This window comes from Canis lupus, chromosome 20, assembly GCF_003254725.2.
Source record: "Canis lupus dingo isolate Sandy chromosome 20, ASM325472v2, whole genome shotgun sequence".
NCBI lineage: Eukaryota > Metazoa > Chordata > Mammalia > Carnivora > Canidae > Canis > Canis lupus.
Window position 1 is genome coordinate 32,634,060 of NC_064262.1, and position 16,922 is coordinate 32,650,981.

General features: G+C 47.2%; 1 protein-coding gene across 8 annotated transcripts in view; it reads right to left on the reverse strand.

Moving 5' to 3' along the window:
- Positions 1-16,922, reverse strand: part of FLNB (filamin B) — a 138,535-nt gene that overhangs the window by 8,767 nt on the left and 112,846 nt on the right. For 6 of the 8 annotated variants that reach the window (XM_035702623.2, XM_025456319.3, XM_035702622.2 and 3 more), the window contains 11 exons: positions 16,093-16,233; positions 13,284-13,412; positions 12,243-12,416; positions 11,185-11,343; positions 10,735-10,938; positions 9,554-9,706; positions 9,325-9,447; positions 7,012-7,278; positions 5,854-5,991; positions 4,499-4,614; positions 1,206-1,338 (listed from right to left, as the gene is read on the reverse strand). In XM_035702623.2, the coding sequence (XP_035558516.1) occupies positions 1,206-1,338; positions 4,499-4,614; positions 5,854-5,991; positions 7,012-7,278; positions 9,325-9,447; positions 9,554-9,706; positions 10,735-10,938; positions 11,185-11,343; positions 12,243-12,416; positions 13,284-13,412; positions 16,093-16,233 (1,737 nt within the window). Of the gene's footprint in view, positions 1-1,205; positions 1,339-4,498; positions 4,615-5,853; positions 5,992-7,011; positions 7,279-8,032; positions 8,116-9,324; positions 9,448-9,553; positions 9,707-10,734; positions 10,939-11,184; positions 11,344-12,242; positions 12,417-13,283; positions 13,413-16,092; positions 16,234-16,922 lie in introns of those variants that run through there. The other 2 variants (XM_025456321.3, XM_049098309.1) reach the window with 2 other exon arrangements.

The following is a 16,922-nucleotide window of genomic DNA, read 5'->3' on the forward strand; positions in this document are numbered from 1 at the left end:
TCAAAACCAGACGAGCCTATTTGTGTGTCCTTTGTCAACCCTTTGGGAAATGCATCCAAATCTCAAATTCTAGGTTTCATCTTCTGTGATATCTGCCTCGGGAGAATATTTCCTTTGTGAAAAGCTCACTTCTCACAGTTTCCCTATTTGGCAACTTGAAGGGAAAAGAAATGGTTCTGAATAAAGCTCTAAGCTAGTGACAGCCCCCCAGGGCAACAGCCAGGTTTTTCACAGTGTGTGTGGGTCATGGCATGTGCCAAGATAATCTGTGCACTGAAACAGACGCCAACCATAGCCATCCGTCATGTACCACCCAACTATCTCTTCCTCCTTGAAGCCCTCCCACCTGGGATGCAGACTGCCTGTTGTACCTCTCCAGATGTCCACCTTCACTGAACACATCACAGGACACGTAGTAAATGCCCGATAAGGGCAGTGATCACAGGACCCTTCCTCATGCATCGGGGCCCACGTTCAATGTCCAGGCCTCATCAAGGCAGAAACTATTTTTTTCTCCTGTTCCTTTATCGTTTGGTTCTCTGTTCCCCTGGGGTCTTGGTGACCATCTGGGGTCCTCCCCAGGGGACTGCAGGCTTTTGACCAGGTCCCCACCCCACTCTGAGCTTCTCTGAGGGCAGGCATCGTGTCCTCCCAAGTGTCTCACACTTAAGGTTCACTGGCCAAATGGCTCCTTAAAGTTGATAGATGTCAGAGGATTCCTTATGTCAAGGGAGCAGGCAGGAAAATCTTAGGCTACTAAGCATCCTGGAGACCCAGATTCTTTGAAATTTATGAATGATCATCAATTAACTTTTCCCTCAGAGTAAAGTGAAGTCAAAGAGTACTTACTCATGCCATAAGGTCAACAACATACTAAAAATCTGTAAGATTTTGTTAAACTATGAGAAAAAAATCACAATGAATGTAATATGAATGGAATCTGAAAATAAAGCAGTATTTACTTTAAAAAAAAAAAAAAGAAAAAGAAAAAAAAAAAAGAAGGCTATATCCCAAAGTGTCTCCTTGTCCCCAGCAGATGTTTATACCCTAATTTGTAAACAGTGCCTGGCAACAACAGCAGAAGGGAATCTGAAGGCTCACTGGCCTTGATGAGGCTGACTAGCCCTCCACGGAGGTGCACGTTTGCAGAAACGCTCCTTGGGGAGGTGCAGATGCTGGGGCCTGCACACCGGCCTCTGGCTTACCTGGCTCCAGCTCAGACACGTGGCACTCCTCCACGGCTCCAGAGGGGCTGTGCACCTTTGCATCAATCTTGCCTTTTGCCCCATTCAACCTTATAGCAAAGGAGGCTGGCTGGTTAACTTTTAATCCCGATTCCTGGGAATTTAATACATTAGGACAGGTTACGGCCCATGGTGTTACTGCTCAGTGGCACACACTGACCTGACCCCAGGACTCCAGGGGACAGTTCTCATGCAAAAAAGGCCCAGAATGTTTATCCATATAACATCTGACAACAGAAGAGCAGGTGCCTTGTTTCACACTTCTAGCTTTGTATATATGGTGGTGGAGACACACATCGGCGTAGTCTAGCACTTGGTTCCGGCTGGAAGAGATGGTTACTGGATTTGGAGACTTACAGACATCCTGGTCAACGGAACTATACTTTCCATGTCCCAAACAAGACCTGGACAGCCAGGAAACCCATTGTTTTCCCAGCCAAAAAAAGGAAGGGCCCCCTTTTAAGAAGAGCCTGGCGACCGACAAAACCATGTACTCACCAACATGAACAAAGTTTTCTATCATTGCTATTTTTTATCTTGAGACTAGGAATGGAGACAATTAATAAACTCATAAAGGACCATACATGGTTAAGGGTCAGCAGGACTTGGGGTGACTATCATTTCCTAGCTATGCAAATAAGTTTCAACCTTCAAGTCCCAGTCTCCTCATCTGTAAAATGGGCACAATAATGGAATCTATACCAGACAGCTGCTGTGTGAGGATGAAATGAGTGATGCATTCTAAGCACTGAGCACAGGGCCTGGTCCATACACAGAAAGACTCGCAAAGGCCAGCTTATCATTAAATATTAACACACATTTAGAAGTTATCTGCATCCCCTCCCCCCAAAAAGAACACAACAGGAGGAAGATTAGCTTTCACTCTTCACTGGATCAGTTTCACCCTCCATGCTCTGCCCTGGAAACTACAGCCTCTTCCAGGAGAAGGGGATTAGAGGTTTAGATGCTTAAGATATTTTAAAATTGGCCAGTCCTGAGCCACAAAATTTTACAAGTTAGCAGTTTTGCGGTAAACTTGATTGGACGACCATTCCTCAAATGGTACCTCAATGTGCGATTGAAGGACGTGGGGGGTCTCGTTAAAATGCAGATTCTGATCCAGTGGGTCTGACGGCAGGGGGCGAGGAGCCTGGGATTCTAGGATTCTAATAAGTTGCCAGGCGATGCCGAGGCTGCTAGTCCTAGCAAGGCACTAAAGCTGCACTGCCTAATTTGGTAGTAACTAGCCATAGGAGACTATATATTTTTTTATATTTAAATCAATTAAAGTTAAAGCTTTGGTTCCTCAGTTACACTAGCAACATTTCAAGTGCTCAATAGCCACATGTGGCCAGGGGCTATCATATCACACAGAGGAGATGTGAGACATTTCCCTTGTTGTAGAACATCCTATTACACTGTGCTGCACTAGAGGTTACAGACTGGGAGGTGAGGACTATGCACAAAATTAAGGAACCTCTGATTACCAGATGGCCCCCCCCCATCCCACCATCCCCTCCTCCACCAAATACCAGCCGACTTCAATTTTCTAAAAAGTCTTAAAAGCAAGACAAAACAATACACGCCTCTCTTTTCCTAATCAGCACCAGATGTTGGCGTGCAGGCCTCCAGCAAATCTCCGATAAATAATTTACATATCACTCAGCACCAAGTGATCCGGGGGAAAAACAGGACGAAGCTGACACTCGTCCCTCCAACTGTGGCAGCGGGTTACAAAAGTGTGACAGATACACAGCCTGCCGCATGCTTATTCAAATATTTACAACCCAACTGCAATGAGAGGACTCTACAGAAAAGTCTTCTGGAGAGGATTTCCCCAAACCAGGTTTTTGGGGGACAAAACCATTTACATTACCTGAATCCGCTTGCCGCTAAATCCTCAAGAGGGAGATAAACACCTCAGAAGATCTGAAAGAAATCTTTGAGATGCATGAGGGCAGCTCTTTGCCCTCAACAAATGCTGGTTTATCTCCCTCCATAGGTTTTAGTTAAGTTGGCCACAAAAGGAACTTCTGTTAAGAAGCCTTTAAATGAAACACAAGAAAAACATCAACACCACAGCGACCAGTTAGCACCCTTGGTACTCTCCAGATGAGGCCTCTTCAATCTGCTGACTGTGATTCTGCTTTGGGTTCTGTCTGGGTTCCCTAATGTCTGGAACAACCAACTATTCCAGCAATACCAATTCTCCTTAGGCAAGGTTAGAATCTCCAGTGTAAACCAAGGGCATGGAATTAGAGCCAAGGAGATGACCAACCTGAGATACAGGATTGGGTTTATATCCAGTATTTTCAAGAACTGGGGGGCAGCTGAAGGCTACTGAGAAATTCCATTAATCAGAAATCAGATTTGGGGATTCTGGTGTTAGGCTGCAAAGGATTCAGACACCTAATTACTTTTCAGTGTCCTGAGCAGAGATCCAAAGGTATCCCTAGTGGTTCTTAGTTCGGCTGTAAGCTCTAATGTAACCTTGAACTCAAAAGTTGATTTATGCTAGGAGAAAAGTGGCATTTCCTGGCATCCCAACAGGTTGGGATGTGACCACTTGCCACAGTGCCAGGGTGGGGATTAAGGAGGCCACAGTTAAGACCATGGGTTCTGGGGCCATAGAGACCCTCACTCTGCCTCATATTAGCTGGTTTCTGGTAGCCATAACCTCTCTGTATCTCAGCTTTTCCATCTTTAAAATGAAGTCAGGAGAAACCTACCCACTAGCCTCTTGCAAGGATTTAATGAGGCAATACTGATAAAGTTCTTACATAATGCCTTGCACACTTATTAAATAAGTCCTCATCACAAAATTAATCGTCAAGGAGCTTGAGGAAAAGAAACCCTGCAATAGCAGGCAAAATGTAACCAGACTGTTGGTCTTGTGTTCATTCTGTTTGAAAGCCCTCCTTATCCCTTAACCAATTATTAACAGGCCTCCTTTGTTCCTTTTGAATAAATATTTAAAAGACAACCTTGTTCTCAAACGTTAAGGTGTTTTGTTGACTGTGGCTCTGTTTTCACTTGCCTCAAGTGTCTCCTGTCCTAAACGTGGGGCGGGGGTGTGTGTGTGGGGGGGTGGTGTTTGACTCTGCCATGGGAAAGCTCCTCTACAGTTAGCAGCATCTGTGGTCACACTGGGATAGGGCCCTTGGCACTGCAGGGAGGATTGAAGCGGCCTCAAGAGTCCAGGGTCTCACTGGTTGGCCTGTGGCCAAGGAGATGGATGTTTCCTTGCGTCTCACCTGAAGGCTCATAACAGTGAGGCGGCGGGCGTCGTCAGAGGGCGCGATGACGGGTACCAGGTAAGGACTTTCGGGGATGTGCTCATCGTTGAACTTGATAGACACCTCGTAGTTACCTGTGGAGGCAGGAAAGTCCCATCATTTCAGATATTCTGGGAAGGTGGTTCCAGAGCGGCCTCTTGCTTCTTTCCTAGGACTGAAATGCCTTCCAAGAGACCCTGCCTCCCCAGTGGCAAAGGCCAGTTGGTTGAGGGTAGGTCACTTAGTCTAGGTTGAGCCAATATGATTCCCTTAGTTGGGCAAGGGCCAAGATTCTTTTTTTTTTTTTTAAGATTTTATTTATTTATTCACAAGAGACAGAGAGAGAGAGAGAGAGAGAGAGAGACAGAGACAGAGACACAGGTAGAGGGAGAAGCAGGCTCCATGCAGAGAGCCCGATGTGGGACTCGATTCTGGGTCTCCAGGATCATGTCCTGGACTGAAGGCAGTGCTAAACCGATGAGCCACCCGGGCTGCCCAAAGGCCAAGATTCTTAATCTGGGTCCACAGGGCCTCCCCAAGGGCCTGTGTACAGAATTCGGGAGACCCAGGAAAGCTGAATTGGAAAAAAATATTACATCCTCACTTTCACTAACCTCAGGTTGAAATTTAGCATTTCCTTTCTTTAGAAATGCCAACAAGAAACACTAGAAGTACACATTAGAAGTCCTTGTAACTTTGTCACCAACAAAGATCACAGATATTTTCATGTCACTTTACAGTTTTAGATATGCCTTGACACATGATTTACACTCGCCACTATTTTGAAATACAGGTAGTTAACAGACCATCACCAAATGCTATGACTTCTTATGTTAAGGGAGACGTGTATATGTTACTATGCTACACATTCCCCTGAAGATTTTGATAACTACATTTAATTATAACTGATTTCCTTTATACTCCAATGCATTATATATGTTTCAAAACATTATCCTGACAAAAAGGGTCCATGGCTCACAGAAGGTCAGGAGCTGCTGCTTGAGCGAGCACAGATGCTGAGGCCACTCTTCTAGAGCAGCCACAACAACCAGTGGCCAAGGATGGGCAGAAAGGCTGGTTAGTGGCAAGAACACCATGGCTGAATGAAAGCATGAAGCAGAGAGGCCAAGAGAGAAGGACCAAAGAATAGGACTTCCTGCCCCCTGGAGGCCTGACTGGATTTCCTACCGTGGCAGTTCTAGGAGGCACTCCCATGCACCCCTACAGATAAACTCCTTTTCTACAAGAGCTAGCTAGCTTGCCAGGGTTCTGTTCCTTATAACCTAAGCACCCCCAACAAGGAACATGTCCTCAGTTGGCCTGTGGTTACATACCAGGCTCCTGGGCAATGTAAGACACTCCACATGATCCATTTTTATGGTCATCGAACGTAATCTCGGCCTTACTGGGGCCCTCGACAGCAATGGACAAGCCGCCAGCGCCTGCCTCCCGGGTCCAGATGCTGAATTCGGCTGAAGCAAAGAAACACCTGGTTTGTGACTGAGCCTGGGACAGGCTCTCTTCTTGCTCACACCCACAATGCTGGGTTATGGTTGCTCCCTTTTCTCTCTTTAACTCCAAGCAGAGGCCCAGGGGAAGGCATCATCAGTGTTTTGGAAGCATCAGCCATGAGAACATGAAATTCATGCAAAACCGGGCATCTCTGAATATATCCAACCAAGGCAGAAAAAGATGAGAATGCTTTGTTTTGTCCCCACCAGCAACCACCCTACAATTGGTTTTGTAGAATTCTAGTGTGTTCCACCGAATGTTAGCATTGCAGGATGCTCTGAGGAGCTTTATTAGTCTGCTCCCCTCTTAGATGCTCACAGAGTCATTATAGGCTTCAAGGGGCCCCTCAGTGAGAAACTTGTTTAGCTTTGGGTAAGTGAGCAACTCCCAAACATGTGGAGCCACAGAAGCCTTGTTTTAAAGAATGCCCCTTGAAAGGAGAAAAAATGAGTGGGAAATATCAGAAAGGGAGACAGAACATGAGAGACTCCTAACTCTGGGAAACGAACTAGGGGTGGTGGAAAGGGAGGTGGGTGGGAGGTGGGGGTGACTGGGTGATGGGCACTGAGGGGGGCACTTGATGGGCTGAGCACTGGGTGTTATTCTATATGTTGGCAAATTGAACACCAATAAAAAATAAATTTATAAAAAACATTAAATTAAATTTAAATAGAAAGAAAGAAAAGAAAGAAAGAAAAGAAAGAAAAGAAAAGAAAAGAAAAAAGAAAAGAAAAGAAAGAAAAGAAAAGAAAAGAAAAAGAAAAGAAAGAAAAGAAAAGAAAAGAAAAGAAAAGAAAAGAAAAGAAAAGAAAAGAAAAGAAAAAAGAAAAGAAAAGAAAAGAAAAGGATGCCCCTTAATACCACCATCAGAACCATCCACCCAGAGAGTCTGTTTCTGGAACAGGGTGAAGAACACCGGGTGCTCACACCACCAGGCTCCTCGTGTTCTTCTCAAGTAAAACGCCTGCCTGAACACTCACCTGGGACCCCTGCTTCTCCTCTCTCCAGGCCGGGGCCTCCTGCGCGGACCTTGTGGGCACCCCCCTCACCCAGAGGCCCCACAGTGAACTGGAAGGGGCTGCCGGTGACATGCTGGCCACGGTACTTGACGCTGACCGTGTGAACACCCATCTCCTGGGGCACAAACCGGACACAGTGAGAGTTCTTCCCCATGGACACGATCTCTGCCTCGGTCACGCGGCCAGAAGGGCTGGTGACATGGGCCGACATGTCACTGCTGTCGATTTCTGAAAGGGGGGGGGGGAGAGTTTGGGGGGAAAGAGAGCAGGGTTAGGGTGAGGGACCAAGGCAGAGAAGGCCATGCAGGACAAGCAGCAGAGGGTAAGGCAGGTGCAGCCCAGCGGGTATGGGGTGCTCAGGCTTCCTCCCATTCAGGGGAGACCTTCCTGTCTCCCCCAAACACTGGGTGGCTGTGGCCACCGTAGATACAGCAGGGCCCCTCCAGCCACCCAGTGGAGAGAACATTCTAGGGACAGTGACACTTTCTGCCCCACCGAGTACTTTTACCATCTTCCTGGCTGGAGCTAATTCCACACAGCAGTTTCAAACCAGAGCCTGTCACTGAGAGTGACAGCAGGTAAATAAAAACTACAATAGCCCAGATGTTTCTAAGCCAAAGGTGACATGTGCCCATCTATCATGCTTATAGGAGCTCTTTTCCATAGGTAGGTAAGGGCAGAGAATTTAAGAAACGTCACCCTGTACTTTCGACAAGCCCTGGCATTTCTTTTAGGCAACAAGACAAAATGCATTTAGAGAAAAAAGTGAACACATGTTGGTCACAACTGCAAAGGGAAACCATGCGTGAGCAAAGCTTTGAGCAAGTCAAATACCAGAGGCCATGCTTTCAGAAGAGTGATGCCTCAGGTCACCGACAGCGGGAAGCAGATCACGTCTGCTGCACCTGAGGTGCTCATGCCATGCCAGTGACCATGCCCACACTGACGTGGTGGAGACAGGCACACTGCATGCTGGGTGACCAAGTAATGCCATCACCTAGAGCCACATGAAGCTGCACTCGCCAGCCCTACACGACCTGGGCTGAGCAGCCGTGACTTTGAGCCCTGAGGACAGAGAAAGGAAGGGGAGTTGAGGAGAGGGTCGCCCCACACGGCCTGGGTCCAAAGGAACATCCGGAAGCTGATGAGCCTGTCCTCCACTCTAACTGACGACAGAGGCTCATTTAGGTAACGAGGGGAAAAGTGAGTCTCACCCAGAGTGAGCTGGCACCAAGGATCTGATCAGAACAAAGAGGAGCCAAGAGCTAGAGAGACTTCGGAGGAAGAATAACTGACCCGCTAGTTCCTCAGGAAACAAACAGATAATTCGCAAAAGGAGGAATGTAAAGCAAAGGAAAAAAGTCTGTCACCAGTGACCTGAGAAACAAAACCGAAAACGGGACACCGTATTTTTCCATCATATTGGTCAAAGTGAGAACGAAACCTAGTGCCCAGTGCTGGTGGGGAAATGGAGAAATGGGCACTGATCCTTTATCACGAGGGTGGTCTGCCAAGGTGGGGGAGCATTTGAACCACGTCAGCCCTGCCATCCCAGCCTGCAGCATCCATCTGACATGAAGCCAGCCTGCAGACACGGCGGTGAATGTTACAGAGCACCGGCTGCCAGAGCCCAGGGATGGAAGTGAGCTTACGTGGATGGAGACTATGCGATGAAGCACGGTGCATCAGGACATGGACCAGAATCTCAGGTAGTCATTAAAGATATGATGTGGAGGGGCACCTGGGGGGCTCAGTCAGGTAGGTATCTGACTTGATTTTGGCTTAGGTCATGATCCCAGGGTTGGGCTCCCTGCTCAGTGGGGAACCTGCTGCTCTGTCTTCTCCTGCCTGTGCTCTCTCTCGCTATCTCTATCTCTGTTGCTCTCTCAAATAAATAAATAAAATCTTAAAAATAAAAAAAAAGGAACAATGCCATCGGGCTGACATCTCTGAAATACCTCCAAATAGGCATCAGCAGGGCCATTCTCTCACTGACACGACTCTATTTGACAGATAGTAAATTCAAATCTAAAAGCTTATCTTCCCCACCTTGTGACAAAATAAAGCCATTTTCATTTGGAAGAGGAAAAAAGTAGCAGGTAGTTTTTCTGGGATGGGGCTGTGTGAGAAGAGTACTAAAAATATAAATAAATAATTAATTACTTACTTACTTTAAAATAGTTACCCATAGAGCACTTAGTATGTTCTAGGTCATGCCCAGACCTGGTTTCCAGTGGTGCTCACTGCCCTGACCCCTAAGCTCCTCAGGCTCACCTGGGATTTTCAGGTTCAGGTCACAGATGCTCCCGACAGTGGCCACAGATGGGGCCCGGCTGGTGCGGGTGATGCTCTCCTTGACTCTTCCCTCCCCGCTGATCTTCACAGTAAACGGGCTCCCTGCAAGAACCGAGAAGGCCCTCATGAGCAGCCCAGAGGCTGAGGGGCACAGCATTTATAGAAAACCCAAGCATCAAATGGGGAGGGCGGAGGGGATCAGACGCACCAGGTACATGCTCATCAGCGAACTTGGTGGAGACAATGTAAACCCCAGGCACAGTGGGGAAGTAGGAGACCTTGCAGGTACCATCTTCCAAGTCCTCTGTCTGGATGTCCACTTTGCTGGGGCCTTCCACTGCCAAGGATATGCCACCATAACCTGCAACATGGTAGCCCGGGGCTGATGGGACCGCAACTCACTGGAGAGGGGGAACTCAATGCATGCAGAAAGGATGTTTGGCTCTGGAAATTCAAACTGCTATTTCCAGATGGCACAAAGACAGAAGCGATAGGCAGCCCCCTATTAAAGAGGCCCAGGCAGAGAAACAGTTTAAAAGGCTCTGAGAAATCCCGTAGTGAAAAAATCTGGTAAGTATGGCTTTGATCACAGAATTCTTTTCTCAAAGATATCTATCAACATCCCATGGAGCACCTATCTCCTACAGAACCCACTGAGGAAGACACCTTGGCCATACGCCTCCAAGAACGGCATGTATTAATCACCAGCTACAGGTCTGAGAACTTGAACTTTTAAACTATCCCCAAATGCCTCAGATGTCCAGCCAGTGAATCATTAAGATAGAAAATTCTAAAGTTTAATGACCTAAAGAATCAACAGGGAGCATCGGCCCACCAAGATGAGAAATTTTCTAGCCTTCTGCCCTGGGACTGAGACTTTGTCTGGAAGCCACCACTGTGGCCATGACTCAAGAAGGCAGAAGATGAAGATACTAACAATGTGGCATAGCTTGAAGAGGCCCAATCCAATTCAAACCATTTTAAAGAGGAAACAGGGAGAGATTCCATATTTCCACAAAAGCACCACTCAGCTGACATGACCTTGGCCAGCTGGCCCAACCTCCTATGCTTGGGATAGGCCCAGGAGATCCTGGAAAGCTGCAGACGGTGGTGTACCATACATGATGACAGAGAGATCTGTGATTTGTTTTGGCTCTGGATTCAAATGCCAGGAGCAGATAGGCTGTTTACTCCTGTAAGCCTCAGTTTCTTCATCTTGAAATGCAGATAATACCTACTTCACTAAGGGTCATGGGGTCTAAATGCTAATGCAGGTTCAAGGACCTACAGCTTGAAGGATGCTCAGAAAGTAACGGGAGGTGGTAGGATGAAAAGACAAAGCAGCCCAAGCAACAAGAAGACCATTCCTGTGAGCCTTCCCCCACAGACCTGCATCCCTGGTGTCCACGATGAACTCAGACATCTCGAAAGTCCTGCCCTCTGAGAGGCCACGGCCATAGACTTTGGCTCTGCGTGCATCGCCAATCTCAGACTGGACCACCATGATGGACACGGGGCTGTTGGCCACGTGGTTGCCATTCTTCTTGATGCTGACCAGGTGTTCACCCACCTCCCGGGGGATGAAGGAGATGCCTGCATCAGAGCACAGATTGGGGTTTGTAAGGAGGGGTGGGGGGAGGGGGGACAGGATGAAGGAGAGGAAACAGGAGGGAGACACACACCCAAGGACGGAAACTTTCCAGCAGCCCAGAGTGTCCAAGCTGGGGGGCCAACACTGCAATGGAGAAACTCGGGCTCTCTGAGGTGCTACAGGTCCTCAGGACAGGAGGAAGGCCCATCTCCCACCCAGCTCCGGCTAGGAAGGCAGCCCAGGCTCACCGATGTGGTTGTTGGGCAGCCTCTTGAGGAGACAGGGTTCGTCGCGGCCGGATGGTGCCTTGATGCTGGCTGTCAGGGTGCTCAGGTCCGTCTCGCTGATGTCGAGCAGGAAGTCGGCGGCAGAGCCTAGCTTGACCTGAGAGCACCGTCTGCTATCGTCTGGGAAACATCCCCCCCGGGCAGCTCCTATTACATGTGGTCTCCTCAGCTCCCAGGAGCCCTCACACCACATGCCAGTCACAGAGGAGCACATAAGGATGAATGACTCAAAGTTAAGAGAAAAAAAACCCATCTGGGACAATGAGCAGGACTAACTAACAATGAGTGCTGGCTATTTCTGTCTGGTTAAAGGGAAGACTGGGAACTGGCAGGAGACTGGGGTCTTCTCTCGGATCACTTTTCAAAGGAGACTTTGCCAGCGGGAGGCACCTGTCACCTGCCTGCCATCACCTGGGGTGTTCCTCAAGCGCATACACCTCCTGCTCCACATGGGACTGCTGACTGCTTCACAGTCCAGGACAAAAACCTTGCCTTTCAAATTCCCATATAATCTATTGACAGTGTAATATGAACACAGCAAGCACCAGAGACATTAGGAGTGTGGGCTTTGAATCAGATAACCTGGATAGGAGTCCCAGAATACCTACCCATGAACTTGGCCAAGCCACTACCTCTCCCACCGTCAGGTTTTCCAACCATAAATAGCAAGGAAATCTATCTAGTAGTGATGCTGAAGGGCATCTTTGAGTTCATGTACTCCTGTAAAAGGTATCTGAATGCCGCTACCTGAGGGCCTACTATTGGCTGCTGGAGTCAGATTGGCACACAAAAAGGTACCCTCTGAATGGTTGTTGCTTCCTTTTCCTTGGATTACCAGCTAAGGGAAGAATTAGGCCAGCCCAAAGTTGACTTTGCACCCCACAGACTCCCCCAAGGAGTCTGCATGAAACCTACACTTAGATGCAGAGCCTGCTGCCACTGGTCTGATGGGGAGAGGGGCTGTTGGGGGAGCCATACCTTCCCCTAGGAAGCACCCCCCACAAGCCAGGTAACCCTACCTGTGATCTTGGCTGTGAAGGGGCTGCCGGGGATGTGCTTGTCATTGTACTTGACCAGAATGCTGTAGTCGCCTGGCAGGGTGGGGAGATAGGTCACTGTGCATGTTCCATCTTTGTTGTCGATGCAGCTGATTTCGGCCTTTGAGGGTCCCTCAATAGCCAAGTCTAGGCCACCTGGGGACGGGAGGGAAAAGGGAGAGCCTTTAGTGAGAGAGTGTTTTCTTGTTTCAACAGGGATAACACCTCATCTAGGGCGGTCCCAATGCCAGGAACAATAGACTATTACATGCCACATAAGCTCAGGCAAGGAGCATGTCAGAACAAAGCAATTTACATGGTAAACCTGCCCAGTGGAAAGACTTTCCACCATCTGAATTCTTCACTAGGAGTGACCCTGAACTTTTCTCTATTCTTCGGGATACATGGGACATGAAAGGGATGGCACATCAATCACACATATGGGAGGGTCACATAAAGACTGTCCCTGCTGGTGGGGCACTGACTGCCATCATGAAAGTCCCATAAGAACCACAAATTTAGGGGTGCCTGGCTGGTTTAGTCAGTGGAGCATGCAACTATCGATCTTGGGGTTGTGAGTTTGAGCCTGCATTAGGTGTGATTACTTAAAAATAAAATCTTAAAAAAAAAAAGAATCACAAATATAGAAGTCTCCAGGACAACTATGGGCATAGGTATAGAGCTTTATCTGGAATGGGCAGTAGCTTATGTAGTCCTCTAGATATACGTACATATGCAAAAAAAGAAAAGAAAAAGCATCATCTACTAAAAACATGTTTGAATTTCAAGCAAGTCTCATAAAATATTTCATAGCATTGATCTGATTTTCATCAGAATACAAAGGACTTCAAAAATTCTGTTTTGGGTAAAGACAGAGCAGCTCTACCTAAGAGATTTATGAGAAAAGAAAAGACAAATGCTATCATTCAGCTGTCTTATTTTTAAAAGCTGCTCTGGAACTGTATCTACTTAACTCTCCAAACTTAAGGCCAGAAGCATAAAATCACATAAAACACACGGTACCTTCTCCTGCATCCTCAGTGACGATGGTGAAGGTGGCAGTTTTGTTGGCCACTCCATATACCAGGCCTGGACCATATGCAGAAACGCTCCCACTGTTCGGGTAGTTCACGTAGAACTGGAGTGGGCTTTCTGTGTTGGCAAAGAACACAAAATCGAGGGGGACTCACTGACGGGGGAATGCATCCCTTGAACAACCAGTGTCTTAATAGTCACCTAACAGCAGGTAGGCGTGGTGTCTCCTATGCAGGGGCAGAAATCAGAAGGAGACTCCTGTAGAGCTCACCATGCTGCGATATCCAAGGGGTCTACTCGTACTGCACAAGAAAAACAATCCCAAGGGTTGCTCCAGAATAGAAGGGGGCTCAGGTAGGACAGTGCTGCTCCACTTGACCAATAAGGAGGAAACATCTGACCATGTGGAGACATGACCCACTACTGGAGGGAACACAACTGGAAAGGTCTTTTGTGAAGGCCATTTGCTGTGCCTTTCAAAATGTAAGGCTCTATGAGGCCCCTCGTAATCTATCCCACAGTGGTCCTTTCTCCCCACCCTGCTCTCAGCCCTGTGCAAGGTCTTCTATTTCCATAGCATGCAGATCCAAATTAGAAAAAGACTCCAGTGTCCAACAATAGGGAGCCAGTTAAGTAAACAATGGTCTACTCGCAGGTCATTAAAAACAATGATGGAGGGATGCCTGAGTGGCTCTGCAGTTGAGCGTCTGCCTTTGGCTCAGGGCTGATCCCAGGATCTGAGATCAAGTCCCACACTGGGCTCCCTGCCTGGGGCCTGCTCCTCCCTCTGCCTGTGTCTCTGCCTCTGTGTGTCTCTCATGAATAAATAGGTAAAATCTTAAAAAAACCCAAAAAACCAAAAAACCAAAAAAACAAAAACAATGATGGGGGGGGGCACCTGGGTGGCTCAGTTAAGTGTCCGACTTTTGATTTCAGCTCAGGTCATGATCCCAGAGTGGTGAGATCAAAACCCTGCGTCCAGCGCCACACTGAGCATGGAGCCTGTTTGAGATTTTCTCTCCCTCTCCCTCTGCCCCTCCTCCCTTACTTGTGCGCTCTCTCTCTCTCTCTCTCTCTCAAAAAAAAAAAAAAAAAAAAAAAAAACGCAATGAGGGAGATCTGTATTAACTTCAGAGATTATTCATAATGTGCCACAGAAAAAGACAAGCTGCTATATAACATTAATTGCATTATCTCATTTCTTTGAAGAAAAAACAGAACAAAATTATATGCATGTTTTTCAGGCACAGAGAGAAACATCTGGAAAGACACACACCCAAGGAGTGGAAGTAAAAGGGAAAGAGGAGAAAGACATTTTTTACTTTCTCTGTATCTGCATCTTTACAATATTTAGATAAAAGCAGATAATGTATTTTCACTTTAAACAAATATTATACACGCAGAAGTGCATAAACTACAGCAAATACTGAACTGGGAGAAATATTTGCAACTTTTATCACAAAGAGCTAATCTCTCCAATAGTTAATTTGCTCTCAGAAACTGATATGAACAAAGGGTAATAACCCAATAGAAAAACCTGGCCAAGGAAACAAGCGCTCAGTTCACAGAAATCAAATAGTACTTAAACATATAGAAAGTTGCATAATCTCATTCATAAGAGAAATACAAACAAAGCCACAGTAAGATACAGTTTTGGTTTGTTTTTTTTTTTTTTTGAAATGTCAGTCTTGCAAAGATCCAAAACTGGTGGAAAAGCGGGTGCTTGTCTTTCCTGATGGTGGTTGTATGAACTGGGGGTGCCCCACTGAAAGGCAATTTGGCAAGACCTATTGGAATGACAGATGTCTCTACCTGTGGCCTACAATTCCTGCCCTGGGAACTAAATCTCACAGCTATACCTTCATGAGTGTGAGATGATGTATATAAAGGCTGTTCACTGCAGCAAAAGGTAGGGGAGAGCCTAAATGTCCTCCAATCAGGGAAATGGGGGAATATATCACAGTTCATCCAAACAGCGGGACACCACAAACATGCTCTATCATTTGGACATGCAAAGCCCACCTGGATACACCATTAGACTGCAAAGGACAACCTCAGAATGATGTGTAGAGTATGCTACTATTAATGTACAAATGGGAAAGGGCTTAAGACTCTGTATTTCCCCTTTGTTTGTAGGGTCTTAAAAATATTCTGAAATCCAACATAAAAAATTAACAGCAGTCAAGTTCAAGGAGAGGTCAGGTGGGTGATATAGACAGGAAGGAAACCTTTCCCCATATCATTTTTTACACTATGTGGGTATGTTGTTCACTCAAAATATTAAATTAAAAAACAGAGAACTATTTGAACATTTTTTTTTTTTAAGAACAAGTATAACACTGTGCTGGTTGATGGACATGAAATCTGAGCTGGATTTCCTTGTCAAGGGCAGTGTGAACATAAGGCAGCTTGTCCTTTCCTCCTCCCACCCCAAAACCCCACGCCACACAGGGCTCTGCAGGCCAGGCTGGAAAGTCCCTCGATGTGCCTCACATTTTCTCCCAGTTCACCCTTTGGCCACACTAGGCATAGTGACAAAGATAAATAATCATGGACCTAAGGGCTGAACTGTGACCCAGGAAGCTCAGCCGTACCATCCCTTCTGGAAAGTAGCTGGTTCTGCTGGGGTCACAGGCTTTTTGGTTTCAGAGGGACACACAGCATTCCCAATCCTGCCACCAAGAACTGTTTCCTGCACGTCAGCTAGCTGAACGTCTCTGCAAACCTCCCAGATGTTCAGGCCCCACGTCCCGTCATCTTGCAGGGCACACTGCCCCAGGTGCCAAGCCTGACTCACCAGGGATGTGGCCGCCCATGTATCTGATGTGCATCTCATGCAGCCCAACCTCAGTGGGGGCGTATCTGACAGTGACCGTGCCGTCCTTGTTGTCCACAATCTCAGGTGTAGCTGTCTTCCCAGAAGGCATATGGACCTCTCCTGTTAGAGCACAGGGAGACAGGGCAATGAGCCCCCCAGCGACTTGCCCTGGAGAAGCTGAGTGCCAAGGCGCAGGTGGCCTTCAGATGCAAGAGCACTCATGGCTGCCTAAAGCATCCACGATCCACAACAGGAAAAGAGACATGTTTGCCTTTGTTCTGTTTCCTTTTCCTCCACAAAATGCAGCAGGCAACTCAAGTCAAAAGTTATCTACTTTTGTACTGACTAGAAAAGACCACAAGGCCAGTAGCATTAGCAGAATGTCAACTCAAAGAGAAACAGACATTAAAAGGAGGCTCGGAGAGAAAGAAAGTCTTGCACAATATAGACTTTAGTGTCAATGTCACATCTGGAAAGGTGCAAGAATAAGACAAGGCAGGAAGAAAGGCAGGACAGGAACCTGACAGTCAAGAGGGATCTAATACAGCCGTTCTTAACCTGGAGAGAAGCCCCGGCCTTCTCCAGGATGTAAACAAGTTATAAATCAATCACCCCCTTCAGAGACACCACATAATGTACAGAGAACATTCTGCAATCTCAGGGGCTCTTGGACCAATCTCCTACAGCAAGAACAAGGGATGCTGGGTTCAGGACCCCAAGTATTAGGGACAAGTGGAACCACCTCCCAGGCACTGTTCTGGAAAGCTGGTACAATCCAGGGAGAACAAGGTGGCTTTCATGACAGTGCT